The sequence below is a fragment of the Tenrec ecaudatus genome, chromosome 11 (assembly GCF_050624435.1).
Source record: "Tenrec ecaudatus isolate mTenEca1 chromosome 11, mTenEca1.hap1, whole genome shotgun sequence".
NCBI classification, from domain to species: domain Eukaryota; kingdom Metazoa; phylum Chordata; class Mammalia; order Afrosoricida; family Tenrecidae; genus Tenrec; species Tenrec ecaudatus.
The window spans coordinates 71,264,520-71,280,529 of NC_134540.1; the positions used below are offsets into that span (position 1 = coordinate 71,264,520).

At 54.0% G+C, this 16,010-nt stretch overlaps 1 protein-coding gene across 1 annotated transcript in view; it reads right to left on the reverse strand.

The window, feature by feature from the left end:
- Positions 1–356: 356 nt before the first annotated feature.
- TMEM131 (transmembrane protein 131) overlaps positions 357–16,010 on the reverse strand; it is a 190,163-nt gene continuing 174,509 nt past the window's right edge. Inside the window, exons 33-41 of the mRNA XM_075563195.1 lie at positions 14,956–15,083; positions 8,750–8,874; positions 8,405–8,554; positions 5,328–5,475; positions 3,918–4,039; positions 3,729–3,825; positions 2,957–3,054; positions 2,167–2,327; positions 357–1,422 (exon numbers count right to left, since the gene is read on the reverse strand). Of these exons, the coding sequence (XP_075419310.1) occupies positions 1,138–1,422; positions 2,167–2,327; positions 2,957–3,054; positions 3,729–3,825; positions 3,918–4,039; positions 5,328–5,475; positions 8,405–8,554; positions 8,750–8,874; positions 14,956–15,083 (1,314 nt within the window). The 3' untranslated portion in view covers positions 357–1,137. The remainder of the gene's footprint in view (positions 1,423–2,166; positions 2,328–2,956; positions 3,055–3,728; positions 3,826–3,917; positions 4,040–5,327; positions 5,476–8,404; positions 8,555–8,749; positions 8,875–14,955; positions 15,084–16,010) is intronic.

The following is a 16,010-nucleotide window of genomic DNA, read 5'->3' on the forward strand; positions in this document are numbered from 1 at the left end:
ATGGAAGGACCTGGTGGTGCTGCCGGAACGTCGCTCACCACCAGGGCGACAGTTCAAACTGACCAGTGGCTCTGTGGGAGGCAGACGAAGCTGCCCGCCCCAGCAAAAACCTCACAGCGTGGCAGACTCTGTCTGGGGTGGCTGTGTTGAAAGGGGCTCAGTGCCCGTGGGTGGGGTGTTTCTGGCCTGGCTTCCCAGGAATCCTCTAGTGAGACGACTGATTGTCCCACAGGGTTCCAGCTTCAAGAAACCGCAGACGACCTTTACCCTTCCAATGCCACGGATGAGCAACGGGAGAATCCCACCCAACAAATGCACGTTCGTGGTCAAGGGAAAAACGATAGACAACCCAAGGCTTTTGAAAAAAGCATCATTTATTTCAAAGTACAACGCAAAGTTGTATTTTTAAGAAACACACATTCAATCTTGTCTCTCAAGACTTGGCTTGTGCATTTCGGTTCATCTTTAAAACAAAGTCAGGTATACAAATGTTACACACCTCAAGTACAAACAGCACAGAGCACGCAGATGTCTCGGCCGGACATGTTTACATTCATTCCCTGCTCTGCAAGCGGACTTGGGCTGCTGGCATCTGCTTTTAAACCAAGACAGCCTTACTTTAAAAAAATACTCTGTAATGGTCAGCACAAAGTCCTTACACATTTTTAAAATTAGATCTTGGTGCGTAATATTGAGAAATCATTAAAAACCAAACTTGGTAATCGAATAAAATTGTCACATGCCAGGACTTCTGATTAACTCAGATTCTTTCCTTAGCTGTAATGCCGAATTGGTGCCTACACAGATAAATAAAGAACGGGGGTGGGGTGTGTGTGTGTGTGTGTGTGTGTGTGTGTGTATGTATGTGTGAGGCTTGTGTCAGGTGGACGTGTCTGGTTAAAGAGTTGGTGGCTTCGTCCGGATTTCTCTGGAAGTACAATAGCAAATCTTGTATGACCATAATTGCGAGACAGATCTGAAGAAAGCGCGTGTACAGCTTGCCCTGCTGTGTGTGTGTGGAAAAGATGGAGGAGGGGGGCGTGGGAAGCTGCGGCGCTAAGAGCCTTCAACACTTGTCTCAGAAACTGGCATGTCATGATCTAGATGAGCCCCCCCATTTTATCCTGTTTGCCAATTTCAGTTCTCATGGGGAAAGTGTGAATTCGACCAGGGGTCGGAGCTCCGCCGCCCGATGGTGGGGCTCCATATCCGCCATGGGTTGTAGGTCTGTCCCAGGTCGTCGGCCGGGTTTGACGTGGCAGGAGCTGGAGGGGCAGGGGGGCTCTCTGTGCCCATGAGGCCAATGCTGGAGAGCGTGCCTGCTGGAGTGGCGAAGGGGAGGGTGCTGCCGAGGCTGCTGGACCAGATGGAGCTGCTGAATGGGGTGGAGGACCACAGCCCGCTGGTGCCGCCGAGGATCGACTGTGACAGACAGAGCACAGGGGGGTTGGGATCCAGAGGGAGCAGCGGGTGTGGACCGTGCAGCTCTGCTAACACAGGAGGGAGGCCATCCTTCCTTTCGCCTCATTGACTTTCAAAGAGCCGCGTACACAGAGCGCCAGCGGACTGCGCCTGGGATGCCCCGCGGTAAACGAGGGCAGATCCAGTGCAGGCTGCAGACACAGCCACGCCGCCTCAGGGCCAGAGAGCAGCCGGGGCCTTTCGGGTGTCGGAGCCGGAGGGTTACAAGGAAGACCAAACACGGAAACCAAAGGATGCCCTTAAGCCCCCTACTGTGAAACCTTGGCTGTCTACTTTAGAAATGATGGTGCTCTTGTTTACCCCCCTGAAGTTATCTGTATGCTGAAACCACGCATCATCTCCCTGAGTAAGAGTACTTTTGCGGAGTCTGGCCCTGGCAGACACACCAGCACAGTTCAGGCTGTGCCGAGTTTAAGTCCCTCATTTGCTTGTGGGGGACCAGAGGGTCTCAACTGGCCCGGCTGAGGCGGCCATGCCCACAGCCCCGCTCTCGGTGAACTCCCAGGTCAGCCCCCTGCTGACCCTGGCCGGGACTAGGGGAGCTCAGACCCGCCATGGCTGCCCAGTTGGTCCTCGTGAAGGACCACCTGGCAGAACATGAAAAGCGGCAGTGTGGACAGGAAGGGGTGAGCAGGTTTGGAGTTTCCAGTGGGGCAGGGGCAGGGCGAGTGTGCGGGTACTCACTGCAGCCGTGGAGGTCGGGGAGCTCGAGCTGGCTGGCCAGGAGGGGCTGGGGTCCGTCACCGGAGTGTCCCAAAGGTAGGAAGGGCCACTGCTAAACTCATTCCAGCTCCTCTGTGGGGCCTGACTGCACGATCGGGACAAGCCGAGTTTGCTGAAGACCTCTGCAAACAGGCGGACAACAGGCGGGCCATGCATACTCTGCAGTGCCTGGCAGCACACGTCCCCGTGCTGCCCCGCCCGCCCTCGCCTGCCCCAGGCAGCCACACTCCCGGGTCAGGCACTCAGCCGGGGCCTGGCAGGCTGGACCGAAACGTCTCACTGGTGGCATCGAAGTGCATGCACTACCCAAGGCTGACGCTGGGGCCACTGCCTCCAACTCTGGGCGCCGCTGCTGCTGGCAGGTGGCATCAGGTCAGTTTTCAGCTCACTGCCAGCTCCCGTGACTGACCACAATGGGCCCAGCAGTCACACAGCCACAGGCTGCAGCCAGCGGGACACTGACCATCCTCAGGACACGCTATCCACCCCGCGGCGGGGTTTGGGTGTGAGGGAGCAGAGGCTTGGCCACAAGGGCCGCTGGGTGGGACAGAGACATAACTCAGACTTGAGCTGGGGGGCCAGAGCCCGTAGGGAATGTCTGAGGGCTGGGCACCCAGAACACCTCTGAAGGAAGCCCCTGAGGACCCCACCCCCCCACCAGCTTTCCCCATCGCAGAGGGCTGGACCTTCTCTTCCTGCTGCCTTGTCCACAGGCATAATGATTCGATTGCGTCTGGGGTTGAACACTCACCACCGGTTAGATTAAAAGAATTCCCAAAGGCCGAGAAGGAGTTGAGGGGCGTGAGGTCGGGGCTGCTGGGGTTGCTGTCGGGACTCCACAAACAGGAGCTACACGTGCCAGGAGGAAAAGGCAACACAAACGCACGACGGTCAGCCAGGGCAGACCCCGGCCATCCCACCTCCCCACACGGGCCCGAGCACGTGTGTGGGTGCGCAGGCGGCCCGTCTCCCTGCGCGCTGACAACTCCTATCAACTCCTTCTGAACGTGACACTTGTTCCTTCAGTGCAAAGCAGCCACCACTGGGGCTCCCTCCCGGTGCGCTTCCTGGTGACGGTTGCTGCCATGACCCAGTCCCCGCTGCGTGCCACCTTGCCCACGGGAGGGCAAGCAGGCCGCTGCTTTTGGCCACACAGCGGCAGGCCCATTACTTACCTACCTAGAAACGGTCTAGTCCTGGTGCTGACTGCCTTCCTCTCAGGCACATTCCTTTGCTAATGATCTTTTCTAACGATCAGGCCACAGCCTTCTGGGGTCAGAGTGGGTGGAGATGGGCCTGCTCCTTTCGTCCGCAATGCCACCAGGTGGCCAGCAGAGCCAGCGAGGGTCTCCACAGTCTCGCTTCTCCCCAGAAGGGCACGCGATCGAGGAGCCTGGCCAGTTCAGCCCCATGCCCCCTAGTAACGTGGGGCATGTCTTACCCCCATGGTGTGCTAGAAGACGCCCCAATGGGGGCAGGCACTGGCCTGTCTGCACGCCTGGTGCGGTAGCACAGCCCCGTACCTGTCAGAGCCGTCGCTGTCAATAGGAGTGTGAGAAAGGCCCAGGCTGCTGGAGAAGTCAGTTTTGCTTGAAGAAACTTTTGCGAAGCCGTTGCCCCCTGTACGAGTGGAATCTGAGTCAATCTCTGCAGGGTGGGCCGGGCAGCGGGTGCAGGGCAGGCCGGGCAGGTGGCCCTAGCACGGTACTCACCTGGGCTCTTGTCGTAGCCAGCCGTGACAGCAGCAAATGTGGGGTTACCATTTTTCCCGGGGAGCGAGGCTGCTTTTGTCAGCTTGTGTTTGCTCCCACTTGGCTGCTTTGTTTTCGGATCACTTGAAGGGAGAAACAAAGAGGGGAGCACAAATATCAGGGCGCCGGGCCAGGGTTTCCCTGCCAGGGCCTGGACTATTAAATCAGACCCTGGTAAGAGTGTCTCGGGGAAAGAAGACAAGCCCACTGCCAGAGTCGCCTCAGCCTGTCTTTGAGGCTGGAAATCTTCCATAGGACCGGAAAGCCTCATCTTTCTCCCTTGGAGTGGCTGGTGGTTTTGAACGCCCGACCTTGCACTTAGGAGTCCAATGAGCACATTGAAACTAGCACTGACTATAAATCGATGCAGTCAGGGACGACAGTGTAGGGAAACAGGGCACTTTAGAGAGACAGGTGACGTGACAGGGAGCACTGGGCAGAGAACAGGGAGTGGGAAGCCGACGGCACTGGACCCGCACATGTGAGGGGCTTCAGTTCTTGGCGTCTCCTTCCCACTGGCACGCTCAGGTGGTTAGTGCAGCAAGGGCCATCTGGGTCCAGTAGCCTGACCATGTTTTCTGGGAGGAGGAAGCAAGGCCCTGTAGCAATTGCCCAGGCCAGGGTCAGTCGGCGGCAGGACTTGGGGCGGGGGGGCGTCTCATCACTGAGGCCTCACTGCCTCCAGATGGGCACTCTCTGGTTGGCGTGCCAGGCCCACAGCCCTCAGAGCCTGGCCTGGCACCCTTGCCTGTGAACATCAGCTGCCCAGCACAGCGCCCTGCCCACCACTGCCAGGACCTCCTCTTGACAGCAGTAACCATCCAAAGGACACGGTCAGTCCTCACAAACACTGGTCCTTACCTCTGCCTCTGTGACAAGGCAAAGACCAGGCAGAAGACGAGTCGGGTCAGGGGTCAGCCAGGGCTCCAGATGGAGCCCCGTGACCTTCTGAAGTGGAGGCAAAAGCTCCTCCTCGATCATGACTCGCAGCTCTGGGGGCTTCCGGGACTGCCTTTCTCCCCAGGAGCAGCTGGGGGTTTCAAACCACGATCCTGCGATGAGTCGTCCAGCGCGTCGCCCACTATGCCACCAGAGCTCCTCGGGGGTAATGCTTAGTGCCGGCTGGTGCACTCACCATTCCTTTAACGTGTGGGGGAAAGATGGGGCTCTCTACTCCCGTGAAGGGCGACAGTCTCAGTTCTACCCTGTCCTGTGGGCTGCCGGGAGCCAGCAAGGACGCGATGGCGGCGAGTTTAAATGTGCCATTGCAGTGGTGAGAGAAACCAGTGTGGACCTGGGGCCTCTGCAGGACAGAGGAGGTGCCAGCCCACCATGCGGGCGACCCTGGGCTGGGCGTGCACCCCGGCCTACCTGCTGCAGCTGCTGTTGACGATGCTGCTGTAGCTGCCCCGGGTGGCAGGGGGCGAGGGCGAGGCAGGTGTTGGTGAGGTCTGGCGTTGTTTCAAGAAAATATCTGCGTTGAGGGTTTGCAGAGAAAGTTTATAAAGACTGTCTGCAGCTGGAGGTGAGAAACAGAAGGTTGCATCAATGTGGCGCCTTGATTTCCACTCTACCTGGCCAGCTGTGCCCTCGGCGGGACAGCTGACTTTCAAGGAGACAGACTCCAGCTTCCCTGTCTGCATGATGGGACCTGCGTTGCGGGGTGCTCCGGGCTGGGCACGAGCTGGAAGTCCCCTTGGTTGTGGGGTGATTTTCTTTTGAAGGTGAAGCCTCTTGAGAGGAAGCCTGAGTTCTCCACCAAGGCATCCCACTCGCGCCCCCAGGGTGCTATCTGTAGTGCTCTCCGTGTTGGGGAGCCCGGTCCCCGGAGAGGGATGGCTTGCTTAGTAAAGTGGAGGAGTCGCAAGAGAAAGAAAGACCCGAGGGCTGGACACCATGGCTACAGCCAAGGCTCAGCGTAACCACCTAAGAACAGCCGTGAGGATGGCACAGCCTGGGCGGTGTCCCCGCTGAGTGGGGGCCCTCGAGAGCACCGACTAAGGGCATTGCCTCCCACCCAGCTGCTTTCATGGCTTCCAGTGAAAAAGACTGCGGTGTGGCATGGGGCTAGGGATCGGCTGCTAACCAGAAGGGGCATCCAGGCAGGGCAGGGCAGGACAGAGAGGAAGCAGTTGGCAGCTTGGCAAGCCGACAGATCAGTCAGGTCTCTTCTGCCGGACAGGGCTGAGCCAGAATTGGCCCAGAGGCTGTGGGTCTGCTCATTTTGCACTCGCGAAACGCAAGCACCGACACCGTGCACAGCAAGGGCAGCAGGGCACTGCCTGCTGGGAGCTCAGTCTTCCACAGCTCCAGGTCTGCCCCCATTTCCCAGACCGACTGCCTTCGGGGTTTTTCTACCCTGCCCAGCATGGCTCCCCACCCTGGCGCACACTCACCTGTGCCCCTCTGGGCTGAGCCTTGGTTCCTTCCTATGCAACCTTGCTTTACTGGCAATAACAACCTCACTCCTCCTCTCACAAGGGTGTGTGCACGCTCAGTTTTCTTAAATTACGAAATCACCCACGGAGCAGTTTCTCAGCACCTCATGCTGTACAGGGGCACCATGCTGGCTGGGATGGGCAGATCCGAAGGTGCAGGTCACAAAACCACTCGCTGTCTAATGTGCCCCCTGTTGGAGAGTCTGAGTAGGACAGCTGCCTTACCCCCGAGGGGCCACCAGTAAGAGAAGCACTGCTAGCAGGTGCCCGACAGCTAGAGGTGGCCTATGCCAGACAATACATCCACGGGAGGAGGACACTGGCGAAGGGCAGAGAGTGGGCTAGTGGGGCCGCAGAGATGCATTTAACAGAGAACTGGACTGAGGGGACAAGGAGAGAGAGAGAGGGAGAGGGAGAGGAGGGAGGGAGGGAAGGAGAGGGAAGGGAAGGAGGGAGAGAGAGAGAGAAAGAGAGATCCTGCAGGCACTGAGAGAGAGAGAGAGAGAGAGAGAGAGAGAGAGAGAGAGAGAGAGAGAGAGAGAGATCCTGCAGGCATGAGCTTCAAGAATTTGGTGGCTCTTCCAGGAGCAAAGCCATGCAGACAGCCAGGGCCCGAGGCGGATGCGCCTGGGAGTCGTGGAGGCTGACGACAGTGATTGTACTTTCTCCATTATCTTTCCCAGACCCTTTGCTGCCATGTCCCACGTGTGCCCCTCCGAAGGCGCTGAGCTAAGGCTCCAGGAGGCCGGACGCTGCCATCCTTCTCCTTTCCCTAAAGCCGCGGGCTGGTCTCGCCACAGCAGCTCTATCCTGTCCCCTGGGCTCACGACAACCTCCAGGCCTCGTTCTCGAGGATCACGCACCGCGCTCTGTGGTGACTGCGTGGCAGCAACGTAAGGAGAGCCTCCCCGAGTCCAGAGGGGAGAGGGCACCGCAGGGCACTTGGCACTGCTGTGCAGCCAGGACGACTCTCCCGAGGCTCAGTCACGGTTTCCTGACTGACCACGGGCGTGTGGTCACATCTTTCTCCAGTCAAACAATTGCTCTAAAAGGTGCCAGATAAAGTCTCAGGGCAAATAGGGAGCTACAGGCTTTGAGCAGAGTTCTCTTCCTGGTCTGTGCCTACACAGGTGAAAATGTAAAGCAAGGCTGTGTCGTGAACATCACACCCAGGTGTCTAGGTTGTTTGCCCTCACTCAGCGGACCGAGTGCTGAAATCGCCCCTCTGTTCACAGGCACCAACTCTTCCCAGGCACGCTCCTGCTGGTCACCCAGGATCTGATCTTTGCTCGTTTTCCTTCCTCAGACCCCCGGTCACATCAATCCAACCTACAGTGAGTGTGGACAAGTCCATGCTAAGGCTACGCCCCGGACCTCTCATGTCCTTTCTTTTGTCCGTCTGCTGCCGGAGGTCATGAGGGCTTCTCATCTACGTGCCTTCTCCATGTCTGGAGAGCGCACCGACTGTGTGCATTCACTGCGCTCATCTGACGGGAAGGTCAAGTAGTGGGAGGAGTTCTCCGAGAACTACTTAGGGAAAGCACTGCTAATTAAAGTCTTTGTATGATTAACTAGCGCCCCCTCCGCTCCCCCCCGGCCCCCGACAAAGCACCGGGCAGTGGGATGTGGGGTCCTGGCTCCCGGGAGAAAGTTCTCCTGCGCACACGCTGCTAATGTCTGTGCGTGAACACTTCCCATTGGGGGGAGGGGGCTCCGGCTACCAATGCTTTCACCCCCTGGCCAGCACGCTCCCTGGTCCTGGGCCTCCCCGGGAAGAGAACGGCACGCAGGGTGGCGGAGCGGCAGGGGCAGAGGAAGGCCGTCGCCGCGAGGGACTGACAGTGGTTGCCACAATGGGTTCCAACAGAGCCATTTGAGGAGTGGCGGCGCAGGCCGGGTGTTTCATTCTGTTGCACGTGGGGGTGGCGAGGAGGCGGAACCAACCCCACGCCCGACAGGGTGGGGGGCTTTGGTAAACGGGGTGCCTGTTTCTTAGGTCACCATACTTACAGCTACCGGGTTTGTGGACGGGCACGGAATCCCACTCTGGGGGAGGAGAGTCCTTCTCGCCCTCCGAGCTGCTCGTGTTGCCCAGTTCTTGACTGCTTGGGAGGAATTTGGCGAGGGCAGGCGGCCTGCTGTCCACTAACTTACTCGTACCTGTGCAAAAACCAGAAGAGGAAGTTGCTGCCTGAGGACAGTCCCTTTCCTTCAGGCCTATTGTCACGAGCCTTCCAATGAGAAGAACAGCTGCAGTCTTTATGTGACTTATCATTACAGATGATTACAGACTCCCAACTAGGGATGGCTCAGCATTCATTCAGAAGAACATCTGCATGAACAAAACAACAATACCTTTCACTTTCTGGGAATTTCGTGACTTAGATCCACTCATCAATGCAGTTGGAAGCGGAATCTTGGTCGGGAGGTTTCTACGTTGCTTACTTTCCAACGGGGGTGTATAAGGTAGCTCTACAGAACTGAAAGGCAAGCATGACGGGAAATTCAACTTTATCCATTTGCATTTAGTGCTGAGGAGCGATGTCATCAGTCCAGTGTCAATCCTCTGCTCTGGTTGTCATGTACCCAGGGTCCCGACTCGGGTTCTCAGACCACCGATCAGACTGCTCCACCGACCCTGGCACACTTTCCCCTGTGAGCGCTGACAATGACGGGGATACCTCACGGAAGGTACATAAAAGCCCTCGCGTCAATGGGCCGCTCGGGTTGGTGGTGGACAGTCATTCTGCGTGTGGGCGAGCCTCTCTCAGCATCTAGGCCACCCAGGGATTCTTGAATGTGCAGATGCACCAAAGGGTGTCTGAACACACTTTTTCTCAGAGGAGGGTCAGAACAGCCACCGCTAGCTCACAGAATCTGTGCCCCCACTGCAGATCTGGGGGACGGGGTCCTTCGAGTGCCTTGGAGGGTGGCTGGGGGAAATGAATTAATCCTAAGGAAAACATTTACATATTGTGTTTTCTTTTTTACTTTGCGTTTACATGCTTTCTGAACGATTTTGAGGCCAGTTTTGGAGAATAACCCAACCCACTCCACTATGCAAAATTGACTGCAATTTGTAGAGACCTGAAAGATCGGAAGTAGAGCTGCCTCCTCAGGTTCCCAGGGCTGTGATCTCTATGGGAACAGAGAGCCGCTGGATCTTCCTTCCAGGGAGACTTCTGGGTGCGAACTGCTGACCTATTGGTCAGCTGCTGTGACTAACCACTTCACCATCAGGGCTTGCTTAAGACAGTAAACACGCGCACACGACACCACACGTGGTCTTTGCACGTCCTGCAGATGTGAAGTGTGCCAGGGGCCGTTCTTGCTGGTGACCTCCGGGGGACCCAGGGTCCACCTGACTGGAGGGCGCGGGCGGCACTGTCACAATACTGGCCTCAGCGGTGGTCTCTGCAAAGCAGCTGCTTGAAAGGCGCCCCAAGAGCAGCTCAGGCCCTGAAGGGAGCCTCTGCGACACCAACTGTTCAGTCATCTCCCAGGGGGCTGAGACCCTCCCCTCCCCACAACCACCAGGGAGCGCCACCCCGGTGACCACTGAAAAGCGGCCCGTGAGCGGCTGCGCCCAGCCTTTCCTTTTCATGGTGCAGAGGGACGCTGGGCACGCCTCGCCTGTAGTGCCCTTCCTGTTCCTCCTACCACACCACACCACACAGGCCTCCCTTTCCTTTCAATCCGCCCCCCAAAATTCACTTATATTGTTGTTGTTGAGAATGTACACAGCAGAGCACTGCAGTGCAGGTCAGTGACAGCCTCATGACAAGTTCTGGCTGCTGCGACCATTTTCACCCTCCCACTGTGAGTTCTTCGGATCGGAGGGCCCGGCAGCCTGTTTCCACTAGGTTCTAGCACGGGGACAACCCACCGCATGAACACCTGCCAGAGTCCACACGTCAGAGGAGTCCAACCTTCCAGGGATCCCACGGCACCATGGCAACCACGCCCCAACCTCCACACAGACAACACATCACTGGCGGAGCCCGCACAGCATGGAAAGTGTAATCTCTCTAGACCAGGCGAGCAGGGCAGGGTGGGAAGCAGGACACATGGGGGAACAGGTGGGTGGTGAAACCAGGGCCACAGAACGGGGCCACTGCCAGGTGGAAAAGGGCCCACCTAGGTTACAGTAGCAAGACAAAAAGGTGTGCCCTCATCAGTGTATTAGAAACAAAGGTGGCGAACACTTCTCAGGCCCTTATTTATCTAGAATGCACAAGTTTACTCTAACAAACAGGCATGTTATTTGCATGGAGTGAAAGGGCTAACAGGAAAGCACCCTTTCTCAGACTGAAGAAACAGACTGAAGTGCAAACGTACTGTTTGGGGTGAGACCTGCTACACCTCTCAACTTAAAGGCACGTAAAAACGCCATCGTTTAGAGTGGCAAGGCTCTCATGACGCTTAGTCCTCTGGTGGTGGAGGTGGTGTGCATGTGCAAGTTATTTTTGAATAAGCCATTTATAAGTGGAAAGAATGTCTGTCTATACGAAGCGTAGTTCTGTGCCACTGTCAAATTTAATAGGCCTTTAAGAATAGACGTGCCAGACAACAATCTTATTTTTGATCATTCATAATTTCCTAAATTAAGCCAGACGATCGCTATCAAGAAATCTTAAACAAAAAGTTTCGAAATCAAGTAGACTGAGCACCACCTGAATTTCAGCCCGTCTTCCTAAAAGGGTGCAAGAGAGGTGGTAGAGATGCCGAGCTGGTTGGTTGTACTGTAATACGTAGTGCCTGCTCTTTCAGGGAGGGGGGCAGTGCTTAGTGCAGGTCAGGGTCATGGTCAGAACAGAGCTGGGAGCTCCCTGTGCTGACGACCTGTGGTCCCATCCAAGCACATTTCTAGAGTGTGTCTGATGAGTCCATGTACATGTCTTTGACTTATTTTACAAGAACACATAAAACATTAAACCAAATGAACAGATAAAGGATCAGAGGAGAGAGCTGGAACCCTAAACAAGGGCTGCCTGGGCCCCTCCTGATTCTGCTGAAGTTCTGGGGGTGGGGTGATGGAAAAAACGGGCAGCCCACGTCTTTGCCATTGCAGCTCCACGCTCCGTGCGCCTGTTTTGAGGCGCTCTAGCGTCAGCCTCACGCCCAGTCGTGTGCATCTTCCTGGCTGCCTGCGGTAGCCACGGTGTCGGCGCACCTTGAGGGTAGTCTTCTTCTCCAAGGCCGGCCTCCTGAGGACATGCCTGCAGTCTGCGAGACAGAGGCTCACCCTTCGTGCTTTCATCCACGGCAGATGTGTTCTTCCTTCTGTCAGTCGGCAATCATTCAAAGTTCAATTCTTCACCAGTCTCCCTAGTCACTCTCCAGCCTTCAGAAATGGAAACCAGCGTGGCTGGTGTCAGGCTCACCCTTGGTCTTCAAAGTGACATGAAGTTTTTAGCGAGTAAGAGAGACCTCTTGCAGCTTTGCCCGGAGCAGTCAGTCATGTGACTGACGACATCACCTTTTCTCTGTCTACCACACTGCTGCTTACTGAACTAAGTGTAAGGATTATGGGTTTCTCTGTTCTGGGGCAATTCACGATGAAGGCTGCCGTCACCGATCCTCACCAGTAAGGGCTTCACGGTCTCCTCACTTTCAGCTGGCATGCTGCATCATCTGCACATCCCAAGTGGTTCGTAAATCTTCCACCGATCCTGATGCTACGCTATGGTTTTTTTATTTTTTGGAAGGGGGAAATCATTTATTTGAAGTCAACTGCTGGGAATGGGAGAAGACGGGGCTGTAAAGTCAAAGATTGTGTGTAGGCCCTTTCTCTAGCTCCACCAGCACATTAAAAAGAACATGAATTCCATGAATTCTTTAACCTTTAAGGATTTAGTCTTTAGGCAGAGATAAGCACTGGACTGTGAACTACAAGGTTGGGGGTTCAAATCCACCAACTGCTCCATGGGAGAGATGACGCTGTCAGTTCCTATATGAGTCAAAGTCAACTTGATGGCAGTGGGTTTGGCAGTAAGGAAGGCCAATGGTCACTCTAGCATGCAGCCTACCAGGGAGCTCAAAGTCCTTACAGAGTCAGTGGCACTGAAGCGAAGCCTGTATAAACCTTACAAACTACGTGATGGCCACTTACTGCTTAGCAAGGAAGATTAAAATCTAACAGGGCTTGGTAAAAGAGGGACGAGGGCTAGGATTAACATGCTCTGTCTGTTCTACAAATATTAGGTCTCAGCTACTGACCTCAGGAATTAGAGCCAATAAACAGGGCAAGGTTGGTGACAGTATCCTCGACAGAATAACTTTTTCAATCCTCAGAAGCCTATGCTACAAAATGTGTGATAAGAATTATCACATATTCTCACAAGATTTCTGCAGATATAAAAGCAATTAAAAAAGTTTTTGAATATACAATCCCCATATACTTTGTATATGATCAAGGACCTACACCCTTGTAAAAGACTATAAAAAATACTCTGTAGCCATTACCTTTCCTGTCCTGGGGTGCTAAAATACTAACCCTAACCAAACCAAACCAAACCAAACCAAACCAAGCCAAGCCAAGCCAAGCCAAGCCAAGCCAAGCCAAGCCAAACCAAACCAAACCAAACCAAACCAAACCAAACCGAAAACCCTACCTGATGGCCACTGAGTAGATTCTAACTCACTGATCTGATACAGCAGAGCTGAATTGTAATGGAGCAGAACTCTGAGACTGTAACTTTTTATGGGAGTAGAAAACTTTGTCTTTCTTCTGTGGAAGAGTTTCATGGTTTGAACTGGCAACCTTGTGATCAGAAGCCCAATGTGCCTCCATGACCTTAATTAGGGCCTAGATTTATTTTTCAAGAGACATCATCTTCTCTTTCTCATCTGACATTGTATTTAATTATGCCCGACTGGTTCTTAGCAAATGTGGGATTGGACCAAACTAACAATTTGCACAAAAGAGTAAATTTCAGGTGTGAATACTCTACCTTACTAGCCACTGCCCCTGCTGTGTTCTCAGCGAGAACAAGGAGCTGGCAGACCGGGTGAGAACCGATGGGAGGAATCGCTCGTGGAGCACTGCTTTTGGCTCCTGGGAACAGGTAACAAGCTGCGAGATCCAGGAGGAACCCTAACCCCTACCGCCGAGACGCAGGTAGATCTACAGGGGGTTTCCGAGGCTGTACACCTTTTTTTTTTTTTTTAAATAGAACTATATTGATTTTGAGTATCAACTAGTTTAAAGATAGCTTGTTGAGTAACCCTATTTATCAATATACAGTAGAAACCTTACAATTAAAAACATACAGATCTTAAACGGTGCCTTGCTGAGAGCCACTGCAGGCTTATGGAGAGGTCGGCATGACTACCCCGTGGTCCTTGGCTGCAACATGCAGGTGCACACCAGCCCCCCCACCTGCCTGTCCCCCATGCAGACCTGACGTACTTATGGCAGACAGAGCATGTGCATGCCCTCCTGACGGGCTAATACAATACTGTTATCGCACCCTGGGCTTTCAGCCATGTGCCAAGGTGGGGCTCTTGTTTAAGGAGGCTGTCAATCTGCACAGGAGCAGACGGCCTCAACTTTCTCCTTTGGAGTGCTGGCGGCTTTGAACTGCTGACCCTATAGTTAGTAGCCCAATGCACATCCCACCAAGTCACCAGGGTTTGGGATAGTGTAGGCTACTGGTGTTGTGTCAAAGCTCATGCGTCAATTCTAGGATCAGAACGAGGGCAGACCTTTTACAAATCCAAGGCCTGTTCCAATGCTGACAAGCTAGCATTGTCTTCCTTTTAAATGTATCCCTGCCGTCTGAGATGTGCTGGGCCAATGGCCACCCACCACCAAAGACAGCAAACTTGGCTTCCATACCGAGAATCTGCTTTATCTGTTGAGCAAGGAAGGGCATTACCAGCGACGCTAAAACCACGATTAGTTGATTAGGTGGATAATGACCCACAGTGCAAATACCTAAATCAGTAATACATCAATCTGACTCATTCACCTACTTGGGACAACATTTTGCAGCGAGCCTTTCCTATGGGGACTGAGCTTAAGTTATTTACCGGTAGAATTAGCCGAAAGACTACATGGGCCCTGCAAACTTAGTAGGTGAGAAGAATCTCTTCCAGTTTTTAAAGGCAGAGAATTCTAGATCCCAACTGCAGCTCTGGGTTAGTGACTCAGCAGATTCAAAGCCCCTTTTCAGAGAAGTTACATTAGTAGCTGTAGCCAGGCCATCAAGGTCACTTTTGGGTTCTGCCTAATACATATGACCAACCTTGATGGGCCTCCTAAAATGCTCTGTGGGCTACCTGTCTGCTGCCAGCAGCATGAGGCTGTTCCCACCCTACACCAGGGTGGCCCAGTGTCTGCATACTAATGGTGTTCATCATGGAAACACTGTCCTCGGTGGACACACAAAGGACCCCCTCCAAAAAAATCACACAGAACAACCCAGACTCAAGAGCACTGTGATGCAGGCCACGGCTTTCGCTGCCGAAAACAAGGAGGCAGAGTGAGCAACTGGCCCTGGCGCTTACCAAGCGCTCGTGTACGCACCGTGTTCCCCGAACTCATTTGTTTTCCTTACCTGGGCTTCATATCTGTCGGGATTTCTTTTTTAACATTTAAGAGCTTTTTGCTTTTTTGCTTCACTTGAGACATTTCATTTTCATGTTTTTCAGGCATGGCTTGTTTTCCCTTCTGTTTTTCTGTATCCTGTAAGAAATGTACACTTAATTGCTGAGCAGGAGGAATAAAAGGGACTGAAATGAGTCCAATTTGAAGGCACAGGCACAAAGCACAGATGGAGAAGCTGTAGACACCTGTATGTGTAAATAGATCAAGTACCTTTCTACAAAGCTATCTTCAATTGTTATGGTCCTGTCAGTTTCCTAGCCTTTCTTGGCTATGAGGACATTTGATTCTGTGTGCGTTATCAAGAATGCTGTCTGAAATCACACTTCTACCCTATGCTAGCGGGGTCTGTGGTGGATGGAGCAGCAGCGGCAAATGGGTAGCTAGCTGCTTAGACTTCAGGAAGAAAACCTTGAATTGTCTTTATACAAGAAACATCTAACAAAGAGGACGACACAGAATTAAATGCTTCTGGCCAAGGTGCCTAACCCTGAACATCTGAGGCAGCAGGCACTGAAAAAAAATCGAGGCAGACGCACTGTCCCTGGGCGTTCCCGAGACAAACTCTCTTCATGGGAGCAGAAAGCCCATCTATGCAAACTGTCAGTAATAAAACAGCTGTCTGCAGGCCTGCAGTCCCTTTAGTATTCATGTTCACCACCAGCAGAATGGGGCTTGTTTTTTCACTTGTTCAACAAACACCTATTGGCCATCTATTTGGTGGCAGGCATTGGAGTTACCACATGGGCCCAGGCCTCCTAAGTCCCAGAAGATCACACACACAGGACAGAGATCAACAGGAAAGACCGCGCCTGCGCTCCATCTCACAGCGGGCTTATGGCCTGCTGGTCCAGTCCCTGGCAGGTCAATACATAAATTGCATTTGCACCTTTTGATCGGAACCTGAGCTCGTTGTGGCGCCCGAGTGTGAGCCCCATGGGCTGGTCTCTCCAACCTGCATGACAGTGGACACGACAGTGAGGACCACGCTGGCCCTTCACATGATCG